Here is a 22222-nt window from a genome sequence, read left to right on the forward strand (position 1 = left end):
GGGAGATGTTGCTAAAAGGTGCAGTCAAAAAGAGACATCTCACAAGGACAGTATTCTACAGTTTTCCGATTCCATTAAAAACCCCTTGAGTGATAGGCACTGCACGGAGTCAGGAAGAAATTGGTTAGCATGCGGCTAGATGATCTGTTCTACAGCCTAAGCTGTAGGGGTTAACGTGCTACAAGATACATATATGTCTGCATGCAGATGAGGATCATTCCTTTCATAGGGCTTGAAGCATAGAACTTCTGATGGGGATCGATGGATGAGCCATTGGCCTCAATATTTTGATTGATGGAGATAAAGAAAGTAGAGTTGACTAGGGAATTTAACGTCCTGGTAACACAATAAACAACCTCTCCTCCCTTTTTCCTGGTCCTTGCCCTCTGTTTGTTAGCGCCCATTTCTTCTCCCATGGTTGTTTCGGATTGGGCATTTATGTGTTTTTGACATTCAATGGACACGTTGAGAGATGCTTAACTTAAAAATACTGAGGCAACAATTTTTAGAGGCTCTGCAGTGCGTCTTTACACAGAGTCAGGACATCACTGTTATTTCTCTAGACCTGAAAATTGCTGATTTTCTTAAAGAACTTCTCGGTCATCTAGAGGGATTTCATCTGCATCACCCTCTGCCTCGGTGTGGCATAGAGTCTCCATTGGTGAAAGCCTGGCATAGACTTTAGCCATGGCCGATGCAGGGGATGCACCCATGTTGATGCTCTTAAACCTGTGTAGAACCTTCACCACAGTTCACTTTCTGTTCCATTTATTGCACTTCTCAGAGGTTGTAGGATTGGATCTATGAAAATTGCTACACTTTTGCAGAGACGTGGTTTCCCATATCCCCCTTTTGTGCAGTGGGCAATTTTCTTCCATACCTTCGCTCCCCAGATTCTCCTGTTGTGTCCGCCACACCGTTGCCGCCCTCTTTTGATCCCTCAGTCCCCCCTCCAATCTTCCCCACCGGCTCCCTTCTGTTGTGTGGGGGACAACCCGTTTCCCATATCTCCTGCCAGGCCCCACTCTGCCCCTCAACCTGCTCCCCTCCTCTACTGTACGTGCTCCCCCCAAAAACCACACTCCTCTACTCCCCTTACTACTTGTTACCCATCACTGGTCCTGTGTACGCGATAGGCGCGTTCTGCAATTCCCGACAAGCGGGGGTGTGAGCATAGGGTCCAGTCAGGACTTCACTGTAGGATTAGGGCCGGACCTGCTTTGTGGGTTCTCATCTTTCCAAATGGACTGCTTCCACAGCAGTACAAGTCTCTGTCGGTTTGCCTCCCTGCACTGATGGCGAAGTAACACACCTAGTTGTACCAGTGGGAAGTCTTTTCAGCCCCGGTTAGTTATGGATAGTAAATATCCCAGACCTCTTCCCCCTCTCCCATCATATTTGTGGTCTCTCTACTGTGAATAGAGATGAAGGTGGGTGACCCCTCCACTGCATATGGCCAACCATGCCATATGGACTACTTGACTAGCGTTCAGTCCCATCTGTGAGCCCATACATCTGGCTGGAGCAACACTGCAACATACAGACAGTACCGACCCCCGGAGATGTGTTGGCTACACCACGCTCATTCCGCTGATAAGCTGGAAGGATAAATGACAAGGGAATGGACATGACCAGTGGTAGAAGTGTAACAAAAATAAGTAGTGGAACTGTGGTCTCGGCAGGGGAGAGGGTAGGCGGAAGCATAGTGCAGCATGTGAGAAGGTGGTGCGGCCGGGGCATTGCAATAGTCTAAGTGGCTAGTAACTAAGGCTCCTATTACAACTTTACGGGTGCACAGGGACATGAATGGAAACATCCTCTGTATAGAATGGTGAATATGGCAGTAAAAAGTAGAGGAATGATAAACAGAAAAAAATAAAAGTAGCGGAACACTGCTCCCGACCGTTCCCACTCACTTCGATCCCGGGGCATGCCATCTTCCCTAGCTAGTATGTTCAAGCCAGATGGGGCTGCACGTCTGCAGCTGTCCGCCAGCAGAGCTTTGTGCCACAGCATTGACAATAAGTCTGTATTTCTCATTTGATACTTCCTTCAGTGCCCACAAATCTTTTCAAAGTCCCGAGGAAGGCAGTCTTCTTTCATCATGAAGCATTAAATTGTGTGGTCCTAACTAGTAGGCAGCTTCTATGTTATCATTTAATTAAGATTTGAGTCAAGAAATAGAAAAGTCTCAAATAATTCCATAACATATTTCTTCAAATTAGAACAGTATTGTAAACCAGGGGTGTTGCTAGGTCTGGAAAAGACCCGGGGCTACGCTGATGTCGTTACTGTTGGGACTGGGGGCTAGCTAGCCTTTTGGCTGTAGCTCCTGAGATTCTATCTGGGGCTACAACCAAAAGGTCAGGGGCTATAGCCCCCTTAGCCCCGCCGTAGCAGCGCCTCTGTTGTAAACATTCACTTCTTCATTGAATATTTCTGTTTAGGAATTACATGATCTCCATTTCTCACTCTGCCTGTCTCTTTCTTGGTTAAGTAACTCCCCTTTGGGCCTTGGAGTCAATGAGCTATGTATGAACCCTTAATATTTGTGTTTCCTGATATACAGTGCATATTTCGTTTCTCATCTGGTAATTAATTACATTTGTTTCATCGTTATGGATTTTTTGAAAATATTAAAAAGATGTATTTTGCTAAAAACGTGAATGGGCAGATTCTATGTGGTTACCTTGGGAATCAACAGACTGGCTGATGCATAGAGAGCTGGATTATATAGGTCCAAAGTGACAGAACACACTAGGAACTTTCCCTGGGAGTCTCATCTTCCCATGAGCGGGTCCCATGGGTACCGGCTGTCAAACTACCACCATCTATATGCAATGATTCCCAGGGTTCTCCAACCTCCTCCACTCTGCTTAAAATGTACATGCGCCCACTCTTGCATCCTATTGGTTCCGCGAATGTGACCTGCCATTCATATGCTGATGACACCCAGGTGTATCTAGCTAAGGTTGCTGGGCGGTGTGACTTGGGCACGATGTCTGACTGGCTGCCTTCAGACAGTCGGGATTGGATGTGTAGCAACTGGCTACAGCTTAATACCAATAAGACCGAGACTATCTTCTTTGAATGACTTGCTGTCTTAAGACCTCCCACCTTCCCACCGGCCTCCCGGCCTCTTACCTGATACTTCCAGGTCAAGTACATAGTAAAGAACCTTGCTTATATCAGACGTCAGAATGTCCCCTGCTTTCCAGGTTCTGGCATCTGTTGAAGTATTTTTTTCAACTCCATTGATTGAAAAATACCTTGCATGTATACATGAATTTGGCAGTGGTTCAGCTGTCCAATGGACTTCAACAAAATGGGGACTTACACTGCCACCATTTGTAATCCAGCGGTAATAGTGCCGGACCAAGTGGCGGTAAGCATAATTTCATTGGGCGGTATTCTGGCGCATTTACCGCCGGGATACAGTCCAACTCGTGATGAGGCCCTATTGTTGTTGGTCTGCTATATGGTATATTTATAGACATATGAAGAATTATGTCCTCTTTGGGAGTTTTTGATTTCCACATGTTGGGTTGGATACATTTTGATTTCATTTAAATTTAGAATGTTGTTGTCTCTTTTTGCCGACCTGTACACAATGTTTGTACTATGGAAGTTGTAATGAGAACATCTCTTGCACTTCTAGATTCAGCTCAGTAGAGAAATGCCAAACCTATGTTCATGTTGATCCTTGTTTCACCTCTTGCTGCAGATAAGCAATGTACCATATTTTACAACCCCTTTGGAAACAACGAGCTGGAAAGAATATGCAGTGGCGATGAATGCAAGTGCATGGAAGGTACGTACTGCGGAGTATTTAGTAAGACCTGCAAAACTGTGGGACCAAATTGAGTCATAAAAGATCTTCAGAGAACTGTGAGCCGTAAACGATTGGAGTATTCTTCCATAATCTCTTATTGTGATCCTTCCTTGGATTGCTAGAACCTCACAGTGCTATATGGTCTTATCTTTGGTAGCTCCATTTGTTTTCATTTAGATACATTGGGCCTCATTACGGGTTCAGTGGTAAACGTGCTGGTAAAACTGGCAGGTAGCCGCCAGACCTGTAAACAGTTACCGGCGCCTGGCTTGCCGGTAACACCAGGGTATTACAACCCTGGCGGCCGGAAAGTCAGGCGCCAGTAATATGTTGTTCCCCATTTCCATAGAGTCCCATAAGACTCTATGGGAATGGGGACCATGGAAACACCGGCATCCATAATAATGGTGCCAGTGCTTCCGTGAAAGTCTGTGGGCAGGTGCCAGTCTGTCCAGCAAGTTAGACCTGCCGAGCGGGAGGGCACCCGCCCACTAGACTTGTACTTTTCCTGTCCGGAAACAGCACTGTTGTTTCTGTACCGGCAAGGACAGAATGAGGCCCATTGTTTCTGATTCCTTGGTTGATAAAATCACCAGCAGATATCCTGACTCTAGATAAAGGTCTGGGCATACCGAGGCAGATTCTGAGCCATGGTAGCATCTATCAGCAAGGCCAATCTATTTAAATGTTGCTTAGTGGCTAAGTAGTTGACTCTGAAACTAGGAAACAAAAGGTCCAACGCTGGCGTGGTCACTTGACTAATTTGTTTGATTCTTGAGAAAACCAGTTCCCCTATGCCTCTGTTACAAAGTATTAGTCAACATCCCACGGCCTTAAAAACAAGTGTTCTTGCACACTATTTGATACAGAGAACAGGTCTTCGGTTATTTGGGCTTCTTATGGACTAGAACAAATCCCGAACTGCTCTCGGTTTCGCGGACAACGCAAAACATTTTACCAGTGGAACTTCTGTTAAAGGTGCTATTTTTTTCAAGTCATTAAAGCGCCAGCATCATGTGGATACCCAGGAATACCACCGCTACCTACCTCGCCAGATGTAAGTGAATGATTGGGAACTAGTCCCTTGCCTTCCAGATCACAGCTGCAACACCATGGGGGGTACATTCAGTGCTCCTGGTGTGTGGTTTTATGAAAGATCACATTCCTTCCTAATGTCCTTAATGTGCTGCCTTTCCGAATGAGTACGCACTCAAACAGTGCAAAGGTGCGAAAAACACCTAATCTAAACCTAAATCTAAAATGGGAGCAAGCTACGACCATCAAAGTAAAGAAAACGCTGTCCTAGTGGTGTCGTAGTGGACCCCTTGTTCACTGTGCTCAGAGAGGCACAGCTCCACTCACTGATGAGGGCCAACAAGGCTGAAACACATGTCTGGAGTTGCTATTGGTACTCTTGTTCAAAGGAGGTTTGCCTGGCATTTCGGTGCTGGACTGCCCTTGTGGGCAGGATAAAGACTGATTTGCAAATGGATGTTCCACCTTTGTAAAAAGTACAGTGAGCTAAAAGCAATGGATGCAGACTCTCAAAGTGGGAAAAAAACAGAACAGGTTATCATGCTCTGTTCTTTCTAGAGAGGGGCGTCTGCTACCTTTTTTGTATTTTGGTAAGGAACTTGGTGTTGGTCACCCTAAGTTACCTGGGGGAACCCAGACGTGGACCCCTTGCTCACTGTGCTCAGAGAGGTACAGCTCCACCTCACTGATGAGGCCCAAGAAAGCTGAAACATGTGTATGGGGTTGCTGTTGGTACTCTTGTTCAAAGGAGGTTTGCCTGGCATTTCGGTACTTGACTGCCCTTGTACGCAGGACAAAGACTGATATGCAAATGGATATTCCTCCTTTGTGAAAAGTACACTGAGCGAAAAGCGATGGCTGCGGACTCTCAAAGTGGGAATAAAACACAGAACAGGTTATCATGCCACGTTCTTTCTAGAGAGGCGTGCCTGCTACCTTTTTTTGTATCCAATTTACAAAAAAGTCTTACTGGTTTAGGACTTTGTGTCCCAGAAGGAACCTTGTTGGTTTTGGCTCTTACTTCACAGCTCCCCAAAACGGCATTCTCTGGCTTTGGGAGCTGCAGGAGCTTCAATGAGGATAGGTCTTGAGTTCAGGGTCTCATTGCCTGCCCCTCAGAGACCTGGACTCATCTGCTTTGGCCTGGGGAGGAGCACTGTTGTGGCACCGCCAGGAGTCGCCAGCTGCCCCTGTTTTTGCCTCCTGGAGGTACAGGTCTCTCTCCTCACTGCAGCCTCCCTCTGCACTCAAAGGTCCAGTGTGGTGGTTTCCTCCTCTAGGTCTCCCAGGGTCTCTGCAGCTCAACTGATCTTCCTTTGCCATCTCAACATCTTCCAGCATCCCCAGCTTGCTCCAAGTGTGCTTTCCTGCTCTGCCATTTATACTGCCTGGGAGAGTCAAGTGTAGTCAGGTGTGAGTAGTTAAAGAGGGAGGCCTGACGTAGCCTGGCCTCATTACTGGGATAGCCTGCTGTACGAATGGGAGAGTCTGTTTTCTGTGTCTAAGTGTGTTCCCTGTTGGTAATCTTCATTCTCCCAGTTTCTCTCTTCCTCGTCTCAGTGTTTACATGGAAAGTGGGGGAGGGAGTTGGAAGGTCAATAAATCTGACAGAGTAGGATGGGGAAGAGGTCTCAAAGGAAAGGGGATACCGTGTTTCACCCTTGGGGGCTCCTACCTTGCTTCCTGAGTTTCTGTACAGTGAAAGTCCCTTGGGTTTTTCACAGCAGGCATGTAATCTGGAAGCATAAATGTAGTGGTGACCTCAACATAGCATTTTTTGGATACAGTGACCTGGAAGTATTGGGTTATGTCAACCATAAAATGAAATATCTGGGCAATATGGTTGTATAAAGCACATTGCGTTATAGTTGCAAGAGGCATTGACTTTGAGAAATGAGAGCTGCCTCATCCTGCACTGGTTAGTGTGGATACCAGCGCCACTGAGTACCGTACATTTTAGCTGACCATCTCATCATTACATTTCTCTCAAAACGCAGCGGAATGCAGCCAGATGCAGAAAGACATGGATCTGGCGATAAGTGCAGATGCCAGAAGAACCAAAGCGTGCCAGGGAGACATTATTTATGGTAAGACACTGATCCACCAGAATGCTGGCTTCTATCTTTAACTCTTCGGTGTCTCATAATTTAATTCGGTTCCATGTCTTTTAAATGAACAACTAAATAATGAATTAATTTATAACGAAAGAAAAATAACGAAAAAATAACAATGTTTTGGGCCCTCCCTGAACCTGTTTCCCCTTGCTAAAAACCCACTCCAAACCTCTCCCCACAAGATTTAACCCTTTACTCCACCCCCACATACAGTGGGGGTCATTACGAGGTTGGAGGTAAGGGATTACCGGCACGGGTAAGGGTGCCGATGCCGGTAATCCCTTACCTCCGTATTCCGAGTTCCCTTTGCGGGTCCTTCCTTACCTCCTGCTTTTAGCAGGAGTTAAGTACGGGACCCGCAAAGGTACCTCGGAGGTAATTACGGTACCGTAATTTACGGTGCCGTAATTACCTCCTTCCCCATTCCCATTGAGCCCTATGGGGCAGAAATGGGAATGGGGAAGGGCAAAAGGTGAATGGGGAAATACCGGTCCCTCCAACCTGGAATGGACCGGTAATTACTCCATTCACCATGCCGGATTTGGGACGGTTCCGGAGGCAACCACGGAGTTAATTACTCCATGGTTAGCTCCAAACCCGGAATGAGGCCCATTGTCTTTAAACAATTCGGTATTCTTTGCCATTTTTGTTTCATTATAAATGTCATTCGTTATTTATTTTTTATTATAAACACTCTATACCTTGAATTCTTTCTAATAATACATGAAATCTGAGCGCCCGCGATCTCACGAAATACTTTAGTTGGTTTTCGGTTATGAATAAATAGAGCCAGCAAATTAAATGAAATTGCAGGTAGCCTAAATTACTCCAAACCCATTGCACCAACCATGCCATCATGTATCATCACACAGGACATCATCCGTGGCAACATGTGACTTCCCGATCTGGTGAAAGCTATTTAAATATTTTTTATGTAAATCTTGACCATAGGTTAATTGTACAAGGCAAATTTAACAACTGTATTTTTCACTATGGCCACCGCCTGAGTTTCCACACTGATGCATGGGTGTGCATGCCCAACAATGCTTGGCCATATTTTTTAGAGGACTGAGTTGGTGCAAATATGTTAATGCATCTAAAATGTATATGACAGTGATAGAGTAATATGAACATTACGTCTTAAAACTAAGCAAAGCCACATATGCTTAGCTGGTGGATCATTTTATTTGTGATATTTAAATCTAGAGCTTATACTGCCAGATAGCAGTGGAGTCACGACTCAGGGTAAGAAATCAAAGAGAATAGGGGAAGTGACAGGAAAAGCTGGATTACAGTCTAGGAGCCGTACACAAATTGGGCCTCATTACGAGTCTGCCGGAAAACCCACCGGTGCTACCGGCGGGTTACCGGCAGACTCGACTTACTGTTACCAGCCCCTGATATCCTGGTGTTACCAGGATATTATGGGTGTCGGCAACAGCAGTAAGTTATCATTCCATGGAGACCTATAGGACGCCATGGAATTGGAACCATTGAAGCACTGGCACTGTTATTAACTGTGCTGGTGCTTCAGTGATTTCTCTGCCAGTGGGGGCCTGAACACTCAGCAGGTTGGGCCTGCAAGTACTTAACTGCCCCTACTGGCAGGCATATTCCCGGAGCCGGCAGTATCGGTCATCTTGTCTACATTTTTCCAGGGCCAGCTTACTCATAATGACCCCCAATGTCTTTTATACGCCTTGTGGTCAGATGTGAGGTGGAGTTGCACTGGTGGAGAGTTTCAGAGGGAGAGTCCTTGATAAACAGTGAAAAACCTTTGGTGAGAACAGAGTTAAAATGATCTGAACCATTGCAACAAAACACATGAAATTCAGCTGGGATGGGGAGTGACAACCATCCTAATTCACTGAATTTTCCTCATTCGGATCATCTGAACTCTGTCCTAGCTAAAGTTTTTCAATGAATTTCAAAGGTCTTACTATGCAATATCTTCATCCTGTCCTCACTCTCCTCTGCCCCCATCTCGACTCCCGCACCTGCTCCCCTTCCTCCCTTGGCTCCCCTTCTCCCCCCCTCACTCTCCTCACACCTGCCCACAGCACTGGATGAGGTCTCTAAAAGGGTCCTCTCTATAAAGGTCTCCTACTGTTCCAGAACCATTAAGGACAACATCTCTGTCTTCTGACCCCTCCTGCCCGGCTATCGCCCTATCTCCATTACCCCCTTCCTGGGTAAACTCGTGGAGAAGTTGATCCCCCCCAGCTGACCCTCCACACTGATCTTGTTGGTTGCCTTCATGGCCATCAATCTGCATTCTGGACATCCAGAGGCACAGAAACTGCTCTCCTGAACACCTGTGAAACCATGCTCACAAATCCCGACCCCAACTCTCCCACTGTTCTCATTCTCCTTGATCTCTCCTATGCCTTTGACACGTTCAACTATTCTATCCTCATAAAATGACTCTGTGATACCCTTGGCATCACTGACCAGCCACTGGATTGGCTGACCTCTTTCCTCACTAACCGCCCTTCCCAGCTGCAACTGTGCCCTTTCTCCTGCACCACCACACTCTCTACCTGTGATGTCCCCTAGGGCTCTACCCTTTCGCCTACCTGTACCCTCTCTGGGCCCACTACCCCCACCATCCTGTGAGGCCAAAACCCTTTGGGTCATCTTCAATCTGCTCTCTCCTTCATCCCTCCCATCATGGACCTTACCAAGAAGTTCCACTTCCAGCTCCTCCTCCTCAGAGGCATTCTCCATTTCCTCACATTCCCCCAGAAGCTCAATGTCTCCAGAGTTCTGGTCCTCTCCAGGCTGGATCACTGCAACAGCCATTTTTCAATCTCGCTCTTTCCTCCCTATCCCCGCCCAGCCCCCCTCCAGCTAATCCAGAATAGGGCTGCAAGACTTATCCTTGGCCTAAAGCCCAGAGACTGTATCTATCCAGCCCTAAAATTTCTCCACTAGCTCCAAGTGGCTTCAGGGATCAAATTCAAGAACCTCTGCATCAACCACAAGGCCTTCTGGGGCCTGGGACCGTGCTATCTCCAACCTTCCCTCCCTAAATATTTCCCAGCTAGAGCCCTACGCTCCTCTACTCCAACTCTTTGACTGTCAAACACTTCTCCAAGCAGAGAGTGGGAGGCAGGTCTCTCTCCTCGGCTGGTGCCTCCATTTGGAGGAGCCTCCCTGCCCCTCTCTGACTTGAGGCAGAGCTCCTTAAATTACGGAAACTGCTCAAAACTCTGCTTTCCCTCTTTTCCTTCCCTGGCAATCACACCACTGCTGCTGAGGGTGGTAGCCTGAATCTCACAGGATTCCAGGTCCTTCTTCCCAGCTGATAACAGTACCCTCTACCCTCCCCCCTACTGCACTGCCCCATGTGGGCCCCTGCTTGGCGGCTCTGCATCCCACTCTTGGGAGTCACCTGCACTAGCACTTAGCCTGAGGTCTCCTCCTTGGCACTTCATTCCGGGGCCCTCCACCAGCAGGCGTCCACTCCTCTGGCCCCTTCCCCTTCCATCCCTATCTCATGCACTTCTCCTCACATATCCGAATGCCACAAAGCCTAGTAGGACCACAACTGTATTTTTACTGTTTTGCCATTGTTATAATTTCCCCTGTTCCCTTCCCATTTAGCTCTGTGGCGCTTTGAAACACAATTCTGTTGTCTAGGTGTATTGCTTGCCCAGAGTGCACGGACAGTCATTAATCACCAGCGCAATAGCAGAGCCAATACTTTAAACGCAGGTAGACGACGCAATGACTTACAACCACACGCACGCTTAGAAAATAATGAGCACTTATACGGCTATTTATTCAAAGCTTGGAAACAACAAGTGATAACACAGAAATAAATCACAGAATAGAAAGAGAATTCCAAAGAAAATACATCACCGTGGGCGTAACTGAATCCCTCATCTCGCCAGAAGCGGCTGGAAGAACCCAATAACAGCCAGGCCGAGAGCACAACAGCCCACAGGTATGCCGGACAAAGGCGTCCCCCTTCCGACTGAGGTCTTTGTACTTGTCCCGTCTGACCGTTGAGGGGTTCCGCATATATGCACTCCTCAAAAAGGGGTGGTAATTTCTCAAACCTTCTGGCAATGCACTTGCGCATTGATGGGTAACCGTTGGTTGCCAGCTGGGTCAACCGACAGTAACCTCAAGGAGCAAAGCGCTTCCCTCTCCTAAGAACAAACGCCACGGAAAACAGTCCCATAACTCATAACAAGACATAACAAAACCAGCTTTCCCAGCAGAATGTCCTTGACTGCATACCAGGTTTGGAAAGCATGTTTTCTTCAGCAAAGTAAATTCAGCTCTCAGCAAAGTAAGTACAGCTTTTCACCGAGGCATGGACTAAATATCCATTATGGCTCTGAGTACCCCCAGAATACACTGCGCACCGGCGCCATGGTTTAGCTCAAGCATAACAATTCCACCCTTGGATATTTATCTTCCATAGCCCAGTGGCAGAGGAGACGGTCTCTGAAACCGACGAAATATTAAAACTAAGTTGGGAATGCATTAAATACAACAACAACAAGCTATTATGATAGCTAACATAATGCAAATACAAGCAAAAGCTTAACGCAGTGTACCCCCAATATTAGGAATCCATGAAAATAACCACTCCCACCAATTCCCAGTATGATCTTGGGACACTTGAGAAATGTGATCCCTCAAACCTCGAATATGACTTTCAATGGATCGTGAATAGTCACTTAGATTGAAACAACACATACCTTCAACTGCGTTACAACCTAAATTATGCTTTAGCAATAGATAATCAACAGCCGCCCTGTTTTGAAAAGTTGCTTTTCTAATAACCCTGCTATCAAGGAGTAACACTTCTAATGCTTGAGAAGTATGATTGAGTCCTCTGACTACTAAACATGCTAATTTGATCAAAGATTTGTAACCCCCAGCAGCTAAACCCCAAACTCCCACAAATGAAAGGGTTAATGCTAGAACCTCAGCTTCTGATAGCAAATGCACATGTGAATCATAATCGGGAGATAGACCCACAGACTCAAAAGTTGACCTTTTGCCTCGGGATATCGCTGGGTGTAAAGGGAACATCATTAGTCCTAATCGAGTTAAGGCACATGGACCTCCGGAAATGTTGGCTGGAATATAAGTGTATGTGATGTTGCCACATGAAAAGAGCCATCCTGTTGGAAATTTCACATGATTCAGATGACTGGCAGCTATCACTGTATGATTACAAGACATAGGGCCGCATTACACGTTGTGTGGTAACCATGGCGCTATTAGCGCCATGGTTGCTGCCGGTATTTTAACATGTCCACCTTGGTGGATGGTGGAATTACCGGCCTACTCCAAAGTAAGCGGGGCCGGTATTTCCCCATTCACCATGGCCCTTCCACATTCCCATTTTTGCCCCCATAGGGCATAATGGGAATGGGGAAGGTGCTAATTACGGTACCGCAAATTGCGGTACCGTAATTAGCACCGAGGTCCCTTTGCGGCACCCTACTTTAACGGCTGGTAAAACCAGCCGTTAAGGTCGGGTCCCGCAAAGGGAACTCGTAGTAAGGCGGTAAGGGTTTACCGGTACCGGTGCCCTTACCGGTGCCGGTAAACCCTTACCGCCTACTGTGTAATGAGGCCCATAGTGTTATTCACACTGGTACATGTGCGTGGAATTCGTGAACACAATCGTTTCTCGAACACAGTTTGATTTTGCCATTTGGTTAAATTGAGCTGTTGGCATTTGCCAATTTCTTTTGCATTGCATGTCATAAGGTAACACACATCACCTTGAGTTATATTATAGGTTATAATACGTGTCAAATTTCTCCATTTGCAATCTGTTTCCTGGCAAAACCTGCAGTACTCATAGATTGAAAAGGATTGCCTGATATCGGAATCTTGAACCAAATAATCATTGTGCGTGACGCCGAAAATATGCTTTAGAACCGGAACTGGCGTCGGCACTGCTACTAAGCACGTAGTCAGTAAGGCTTCAGCATTGGGCACGTCAGTAAGGCAAAAGTGCGTAATGCTGAGCACCTGTTGTGCCAGGTATGTCCATATATTCTCCGTTTGGGTGATCATTGGAGAATGTTTTCGCCGTCCTGAAGATGCCTCTCGCATAACTGGCATCAATGTTGTTTTCACTTGCGCCTGACGTGTTTGCCGCATTTCACGAATCCATGTCTTCGGTCTGGCTGGCTTTTCGGCATCGGCATAGGGCTGCTTTTAGACATCATTACTCATCATTATCAGTTTCTCCTTGATCGTTGGCACAGATGTGAAATTTTTCATTGGTAGCAGCTTGCCGTTTGACTCTCCCGAACGGAGTCCATTTAGTCCCACAATTACACCAGCCAGATACAAGATCTAGAAGGCAAACCCAGAAAAGAGATATCAGTGTTGTAAATCACTCTCTTAGGTAACATTTGTCTGCGGGCACATATTGCCATTTCTTTCTACCGAGCTCCATTACTAAAACTACTTGGTCTTTGCCAGATGCAATGACATCTGTGGGTACTGGTAGGCCACTTGGCCTTTCCACCCACACCTTCGCCCTTGTGGATCGGTAACAATTGGTCCCCACTATTCATCAGGATGACTTTGATCTTGCCTTGGTAATCGGCATCAATTACCCCTCCCAACACTTGAACTCCCTTCAATGCTAGACCAGATCTAGGGGCAATGCATCCCATATGCTCTGGGGGAATTTGTACTCCAATCCCTGTTTCAATTACGACAATCCCTCTTGGGTCTAATCTGATTTCTTCATGGGAATGCAAGTCTACCCCTGCTGACTCTTGAGTCGCACGATAGGGAGCTAAAGAACCCGGGGTTATTTCCCAGTACAATAGGGTTTCTATGACTGAGTTGGGTTGAATCTGTAAAGCAGGAGTCATTAGCCGCATCAAAGGAGTTTCATGCTCATTGACAGGCCTATTGTTTAGCACTTGCACCGCATCAAACACACAATCTCGCCAGCCTGCCAAATTGCCATCTCTAGATTTGCACAGCTGTTCTTTCAACAAACAATTCATTCGTTCAATCAGTCCTGAAGCGGCAGGGTAATAAGGCACATGGTAGAGCCATTCAATGCTCTTTTCCTGACAATATTCCTGAATCAATTTGCCTTTGAAGTGTGACCCATTGTCACTTTGAATCTACAAAGGCACTCCGTAATGCAATATGATCTGATCTAACAACCTAATGGTGTTCAGTTTTGTGGCACGCTTGCACGGCAAACCCTTCATGTATCCTGAGTATGTATCCACAATAGTGCATGCATACTGACAACCTTTACTGATTGGCAGGGGACCAATATAATCAATCTGCAAAATTTGACCTGGTAATTTTCCTCTTCGCAATGTACCCCGAATAATCTGAGGGATAGGCCTATGCTGTTGGTGTTGGCACACGGGACATTGCAAAATGATTGTTTTCACTATTTCTAAAGGAATACTGATTCCTCGAGCTTGTGCCCACCTGATAGTAGCCTTTTCTCCAAGGTGCCCACATTTCTGGTGAGCCCACTTGGCCAAACCCTCCAAATCGTCTTCCTGAGCCTCCGCATCCACAGATGAAATCTTGGTGTGTTCACCTGCAACAGAATTAAACCAACGTTCTAATGAGTCTGTAGCACAATGCGCGCCCACATGATACACAGTGGCTTCACTTTGTGATAACATTTCTGCAATATCTTGCCAAAGTTCTTTTCCTCACAACTCTTTTGAATGAATCTTCCACCCATTCTTTTGCCAGGTTGGCAACCACACCGCCAACCCATTCGCCACTGACCATGAATCCGTGTACAAATGACATCGACCAGGGGTCTCTTGTTTCAATGCCTGGTAAACTGCGGAAAGCTCTGCAAACTGACTGCTCTTCCCTTTCCCTGACGTTGTCAAAATCTTTTTTGTCTTGGGATTGTACAACACTGCTTTCCAGTATCCCCACAATTCGGGCTGAGCCATCCGTGTACCAGGCATGCTCTGTCTGCTCCACGGTCAAATCGCCATAAGGTACTCCCCATTTCACGGGAGACTTGCGTTTTTCAGGCACTTTCGGTGGTATGTAATCTGAGGGCGGTATGTTGGCTACTTGCTCATGTCATTTTCCAACTCCACCCTTCCCTGATTTGGCTCTGTCTTGAATGTACCATTTCCATTTAATTATGCTGGCTTCTTGAGCATGTCCTATTCTATGTGTTTTAGGAGAGCTTAGTACCCATTGCATAATCGGTATTTCTGGCCTCATCAATACATCATGGCCCATCGTCATTTGCTCGGTATCAACAAGGGCCCAATAACATGCCAGCAACTGCTTCTCAAACGGAGTGTATGAGTTACCAGCATCGGGTAACTTACGACTCCAGAACCCCAATGGCACACGTTTCCTGTCCTGTTTCTGCCACACACTCAAGTTAGCATAATTGTCTTGTACAGACACATTCAATTCCACTTCGCCTTCCTTCAATGGCCATAGATTAAGCACCTGCTGCACGGTGTCTTTTGCCAAATCAAATGCTTTCTGCTGCTCTTCCCCCCACTGAAACTCATATTTCTTTCGTGTAACTTTGTAGATGGGGGCCAGTATTTGCCCTACATGGGGAATGTGCTGTCTCCAAAACCCAAACAGCTCTATAAACTGCTGAGCTTGCCTTTTGTTCATTGGAGTGTTGAACTCAAGTATTTTCTATCGGTCCTTTGGCACCATTTCTCGATGCCCATTATGCCACTGAATCGCTAGGAATATCACTGTTTCAGCTGGGCCTTGAATTTTATTCGGGTTAATCTCCCACCCTTCCTTCTTCAATCCTTCCATAATGACTTCTAACTGGTTTTGAACACTGCGCTCATCCTTGCCCTGAATCAAAATATCATCAATGTAGTGAGAGATTTGTATGTCAGGTTTACACAGTATCTTGTCTAAGTGCTCTGCCACCATCCGGTGACAGATAGCCGGGCTATGTATGTACCCCATAGGTAACCTTGTAAAGGTGTACTGACGCCCGCTCCAAGAAAATGCAAACTGCTCTTGGCACTCTTCAGCAATTGACTCAGAGAAAAATGCATTGGCTAAATCTACCACTGCATACCAAGTCCCCTCAAACTTTTGGACATTCTCAGTCAAGCTAATGGCATCTGGGACCGCGGGCACTAAGGGAGGAGTGTGTTTATTCAACTCACGGTAATCCACCGTCATCCTCCAAGACCCATCCCCTTTTTTGATAGGCCAGAGAGGATTGTTCCATGTGGTAGTGATAGAGCGTAACACATCCGGCTTCACATACCCTTTTATGGTATCTGAAATTATCTTGTGCCCCCCAGGAATGCGGTATTGCTTCATTGCTACCCGCTTGGTTGCCACAGGCACTTGCACTGTGGGCATCTTCAATTTGAATACGGTAATGGGTGTGCAGGTCAATACACTCACCCCAAACGGGTATGTTTTACCTCCCAGTCTCAAAGTCAACCCTTCCAGAATGTCAAAGCCACTTATGTACTCAGGTATCGGGACAATCAACACTTGGTATTTCTGCCTATTCAAATTGCCTATTTTCATCTCCACTTCAGTTTGTACTGCGGGGGTCTCCTTTCCCCCGAGACCTGTAATAGTAAATTGTCTGCCTTTGAATCGTGCTGGATTACCATGAATCAGAGAGGCCTCCGCCCTGGTGTCTATCAATGCTCGCACCGCTTGCGTATTTCCTGGCCCCCAAAAAATCTTAACATTAACATGGTGCCGCCTATCGACTTTTATGCGAGCAGACGCTGCCGGAGCTTGGCCGTAACCCTAGTCAAATTTTGAATGAGTGTGACTTGACTCTGGCTCTAGCATTGCACTCACCACCTTCCTCAAATCAGCATATGTTGGGTGGTACGGGGAAGGTGTCCCCATAGACCCTTCTTCTTGTTCTTCCCCGGAGGAGCGGAAGGTGAGGTGTCCCCCTGTGGCTTGGTTACTACCTGTTTCTTAACCAGTTTATAGCGCTCTTTGGCTGCAAGCCCTCTCTTTTTGTATAATTCATACATTACCCTAGTTTCAATGCCATCAATTTCTTCTCGTGGCACACCATCTGTTAACAAAGCCAAAAACATGTCCTTTCTGGACACTCGGGAGTCTCTACTATCTTGCCTCCTGCCTTCAGTTCTTCTCTGACTACGCCCCTCTCTCTCCCGTGGCTTGTCATCGTTCTTGTCCCACTCCCCTAAATCTGCCAGTTGCCGAATGGCATCCACTACCTCATCAGTGGGTTTGCCCGTCATACCTACGAGCAAAGTCATAATGACACTTTTGTATGCGGGTGGTGCAGTTCTGATCACCATATTTCTAGTTGAAACTGAGAGCGGCACAGCCCCCATGTGTCCTGGAGCATCTACGTGAATTGCCTCTTTCATAGCATGCTCTCTGACCTTTTGAATTGCCTCTTTCAAAGTATACCACTTTGTTTCCTCGCTAGGCCAATCTGTGGTAATGGGGTATTTACGGTTACATGCTTGGGATGCTAGGTGCAACAAAGACACCTGTGAATCTTAGCCATTCTCATCAGGGGGTGGCCCTGCCCTTAAGACCTCCTGTACATTGATGTCAGTTGACAAGGGTAGAAAACGTGGTGAGTCCGTGGAATCTACCAACAACCCCGCTGCGCCCCCATCTAGCAACCTCACCATCCATGTCAATAAAGGTTCCCCTGATTTTTGCCTCAAATGGGTATTTATTTCCCCAAACTCCTTTTGGGTGTAATCCTCCAGTGTGGTTAAATCCACAACTCCGCCCGCAGGATTCTGCGGGTGGGGCCCAGCTCGCCGTCTTCTAACTGGCTTAGCCACCACAGTCTTCTGCTTAAATTCCGTTATGGGATCTGACTCATTTGCCGAACTGCTCTCTGGACTGCTTGAGTTAAAAATGTCACCATCCCAATTATCCGGATCCCAGTCCACACCGGCGGTAGTGATTACAGCTGCCACCTTTCTTTGGTTAACCCCTCCCCGTCTTTTCCTATACTTATACCGGGCTACTCTGACTGCTGCCCTCTCGGCCACGGCCTGGTATGTGTCGGCTTTATCTTTAACATTTTTATTTGAATCTGCTGCATTAACGCAATCTGCTTTTCTGCATCCAGCTCTCTTTCCAATCGGAAAATATAATTTTTCATTTCCAAATTCATTTGATGTATTTTCCTATAGGCATGCAGGAGGACCCAACCCCGCCTACCGAGCGCAGTGAATTCCCGTCCCCTTTCCACTGAAACTTGTTGTAAGCACAACATTACATCTGACGGATCAGCAACTTCCAATCCCTGATCCCACGTTTCACTTAGCCCCGCGACGCATGCCCACACATGGGCCAATTTATCATATGGGCTCTTAGCCCAGCCTGGAATGATAACATCAGAACATTCACCGCCAGCGGTAACGCTCTTTTTCCTGAACAAACTATTCATCATTGCAATAATGTACAAAACCTCTTTATATATATATTTTTTTTTCTTTCCACACTGCAGTCACTCACGCAGGCACGCACACACCAAAAAAAAAACAGATTAACACAGTCCAACACTTGCTGCCAAATTACTTTCGCTTGCAATGTCAACAAAGCCTATCTGCGTTCAAACAGATTCTTTAATATTTGGAACAATTCATCACAAATACCCTGCTTACAGCGCCAAAATGTATTGCTCGCCCAGAGTGCACGGACAGTCATTAATCACCAGCACAATTGCAGAGCCAATACTTTAAACGCAGGTAGATGACGCAATGACTTACAACCACACGCACGCTTAGGAAATAATGAGCACTTATACGGCTATTTATTCAAAGCTTGGAAGCAACAAGTGATAACACAGAAATAAATCACAGAAAAGACAGAGAATTCAAAAGAAAATACATCACCGTGGTCGTAACTGAATCCCTCATCTCGCCAGAAGCGGCTGGAAGACCCCGATAACAGCCAGGCCGAGAGCACAACAGCCCACAGGTATGCCGGACAAAGGCGTCCCCCTTCCGACTGAGGTCTTTGTACTTGTCCCGTCTGACCTTTGAGGGGTTATGAATATATGCACTCCTCAAAAAGGGGTGGTAATTTCTCGAACCTTCTGGCAATGCACTTGCGCATTGATGGGTAACCGTTGGTTGCCAGCTGGGTCAACCGACAGTAACCTCAAGAAGCAAAGCGCTTCCCTCTCCTAAGAACAAACGCCACGGAAAACAGTCCCATAACTCATAACAAGACAAAACAAAACCAGCTTTCCCAGCAGAATGTCCTTGACTGCATACCAGGTTTGGAAAGCATGTTTTCTTCAGCAAAGTAAATTCAGCTCTCAGCAAAGTAAGTACAGCTTTTCACTGAGGCATGGAGTAAATATCCATTATGGCTCTGTGTGCCCCCAGAATACACTGCGCACCAGCGCCATGTTTTAGCTCAAGCATAATAATAGGTGCCTAACAAATGCTCAATAAACTACAATAAATACATTCTAGAGGGTCCACTGTCCATGTTGCAGCAATTACTAAAATACACTGTGGCTGTGGCTCATATCCTTCTGCTAGTAACTAACCAGATCCCATCGTCCATAGCCTTCGGCTGTGATCACTGTCCACAATGCAAACAGGCAAAAGGATTGTGGGCCACTGGCCATGTCTGCCGTGTCCCATTGCACCAAATAGGCTAAAAGACTGTGGTCATGGGAAGTGTGCGAGGCCTACAGCTGATCCCCATACCCCACTCACAATTAAATGATCAGATCCCGCTCGCCATGAATGATGTCACAGTTGCACCTTTTGAAATCCTGGGCCACAATGGAATCCTCCTGTCTTTTTCATCTGATAAAAGCATGCAGATTCCTTAGGATTCCATTGCAAATGCGGTCTGCAAAGCATAATTTACAGGCAACATTTCCATTTTTTAGCAAATGGAGAGTAAAAATTAAGATTAACGGGAATTTTGCCTCATTTTACTCCACACTTTTAAACTGTATCTTGTAAATGTTTTCATTTGCAAGCAGGGTTAGAAACACCACTTCATATTTTAACATACATTTTGAAAGCAGTTTTTTAGGAGCCTCCATTTGTTCTGGCTTAATGTTACTGTGAGATTTCTGCAATTTTAACACAAAATTGCCACCACAATGAAAAAACAAGATGGCGGTTTTTCATTTCTGAAAACCTCAGTTGCTGCATTTCACGTAGGGAGATATATAGAAGTGTTTGTGGACATTTGTGAAGGGATCATGAAGTATGACACAGACAAGAGATATTAAGTTGAACAAAATATTTATTAACTTATATGCAAGGATGGTTGAAAGCCTAATTTGCCCAACGGTAAGGCGGGATTTCCCCTCCTGAACAAAACCAAGCTAAGTCTGAGTCAAAGAGTTCAACTTAAAGGTCTGCCTGTGTCCAAACCCTATCCTTCCCCTCACAACTACAATCAACCAATGTGTATGGATGTCAAAGGTCAAAAGAACCAGTGTTCAACCAAAACGTTCTGAGCTGCTTCCAGCTCACAGCTTTCTTTCAGCTCCATTCCCAAAGTACGAAACAGTTCCAACAAAAGTCTCAAAGCTATCTTTTCCAAGTTCAAGATTATATAGTTTTGAAAAATCCTTCACCAAGTTCCAAGCGTCACAGTTTAAAGCACAAGAGAAAGATCCTTGAGGCTCCGTCCTCAAAGACAACAAAGGTAGTTCATGAAGTCTCAGGGTTCCCTTCCCCAAGACTTGTATTTCATTGTAGTTCAAAGAAACACACAAAAGAAGGCATCATGAAGTCTCAGGGTTCCCTTCCCCAAGACTTACATTTTATCACAATTCAAAAGAAGCCAAAGAAAGGGCCGTGTGTGTTCCCTTTGGACCGTACAGGTTCACTTCCTTTCTTCATATAATAGAGTGAACTTCAAATTCCCATCTGCTTAATGGGTTAAGTTTGCAACATGAAGTGGTTAAATTTAACTTGAAAGTTCAGTTGCTTTAGAAATTCATCATGGAGTGGCTTTGAATGATTGTCCAATTCCATTCACTGCTAAGTTCAACATGCAGTGTTTTCTGTTTAATTATAAAGTTCATATTCACTTCGGTATTCTTTGGGCATTGGTGTGGCTTACAATCTTATTTTCATTCAGCCCGTTATAGAATGTTTATGCCTTTCACTTTAAAAGAACTTCCCAATGTTCAGAGACTTTTGAAACCGCTCTGCTTTAAGATACGCGACCACTCTGATACAAATAATTTCTTCTGGTTTAATGTTCAACAATGGAAAAGGTCTAGCACTGGAGACCTTCGAAAACATGCTCTTCTGATGCACTTGACCACTCAGTTACTAGATACAAAGTATTTCAGCACAATGGAAATGTTCATTCACTCACGCTTCATGCACCAGGTTTCTATTTCAAAGAAACTCACCAGCCTCTTTGGTTGCTGTCCTCGCAACGCAGAGCACACAAACTTTAGTTTCTGCAGCCAGGGTTCCCACTTCTACCCCTGTTATACCATCGATTTTTGCCAGTAAGCACATGGAATGACCTCCAACTCTTAGCGGGGGTCATTCTGCCACCTCACTGGCAAACTAGTAGTTGGCCGGTTCAGTAATTTATCGGAATAGGTTAATACCAGCACAATATTGCCACACCGGCAAACTTGTAATGTCTTCCAAAGCACACAGTTCAGAGGATCAGATTGTCAACACCAGCACGGTTGCATCTTCCAGGTGCTGATCACATTCTGGAGCAGTGGTTTTCAAACTGTGAGGCTGGCCCCCTTAGGGGGACCCGAAGGATGGCCGGGTGGGTGCAAGGCTCTTCAGAAAGGGAGTATGGTGACTGTTTTCAATACAAATTATAAGCAGATATGGCGTCGCGGGGGGCCAGCAACACTATTTTTACTCAAGGGGGCTTGATAATATTTTTACTCAAGTGGGGGCTCAGAATAAATAGTTTGCATACCACTGTTCTAGTGGGAGGCTTTGATCAGGAGTGTTGAATGACCCATCAGCTTTTGTGTGTTCAAGCCTTTGCAAACAGTACAGGGTCTTTGACTTTTGCTTGGTATTGTATCATCAGTTATTCGATGGTCAGTTCATGCAGATTATGCAGATTATGTTAGTATATAGGCTTTGTGCATAGAGATTGACAACACCTTCGGGCTGCTTCTAAGCACTGTAGCGGAAGTGGAGAAAAGGAAGGGGAGGAAGACAGTAGGGAATAGAGAGGAAAGGTGAGGTTGGAAAAGAAATCTAAGTGGTGGGAGTATAAAGAAATCAGGGTGCGACTGAGTGTGAGT

The 22222-nt window shown here is 45.9% G+C and overlaps 1 protein-coding gene across 2 annotated transcripts in view; it reads left to right on the forward strand.

Annotated features, from left to right (window-relative positions):
- C5 (complement C5) overlaps positions 1-22222 on the forward strand; it is a 478994-nt gene that overhangs the window by 406345 nt on the left and 50427 nt on the right. For both annotated transcript variants that reach the window (XM_069609527.1, XM_069609526.1), the window contains exons 37-38: positions 3725-3811; positions 6865-6954. In XM_069609527.1, the coding sequence (XP_069465628.1) occupies positions 3725-3811; positions 6865-6954 (177 nt within the window). The remainder of the gene's footprint in view (positions 1-3724; positions 3812-6864; positions 6955-22222) is intronic.

This window comes from Ambystoma mexicanum, chromosome 8 (assembly GCF_040938575.1).
Source record: "Ambystoma mexicanum isolate Mex_15411 chromosome 8, UKY_AmexF1_1, whole genome shotgun sequence".
NCBI lineage: Eukaryota > Metazoa > Chordata > Amphibia > Caudata > Ambystomatidae > Ambystoma > Ambystoma mexicanum.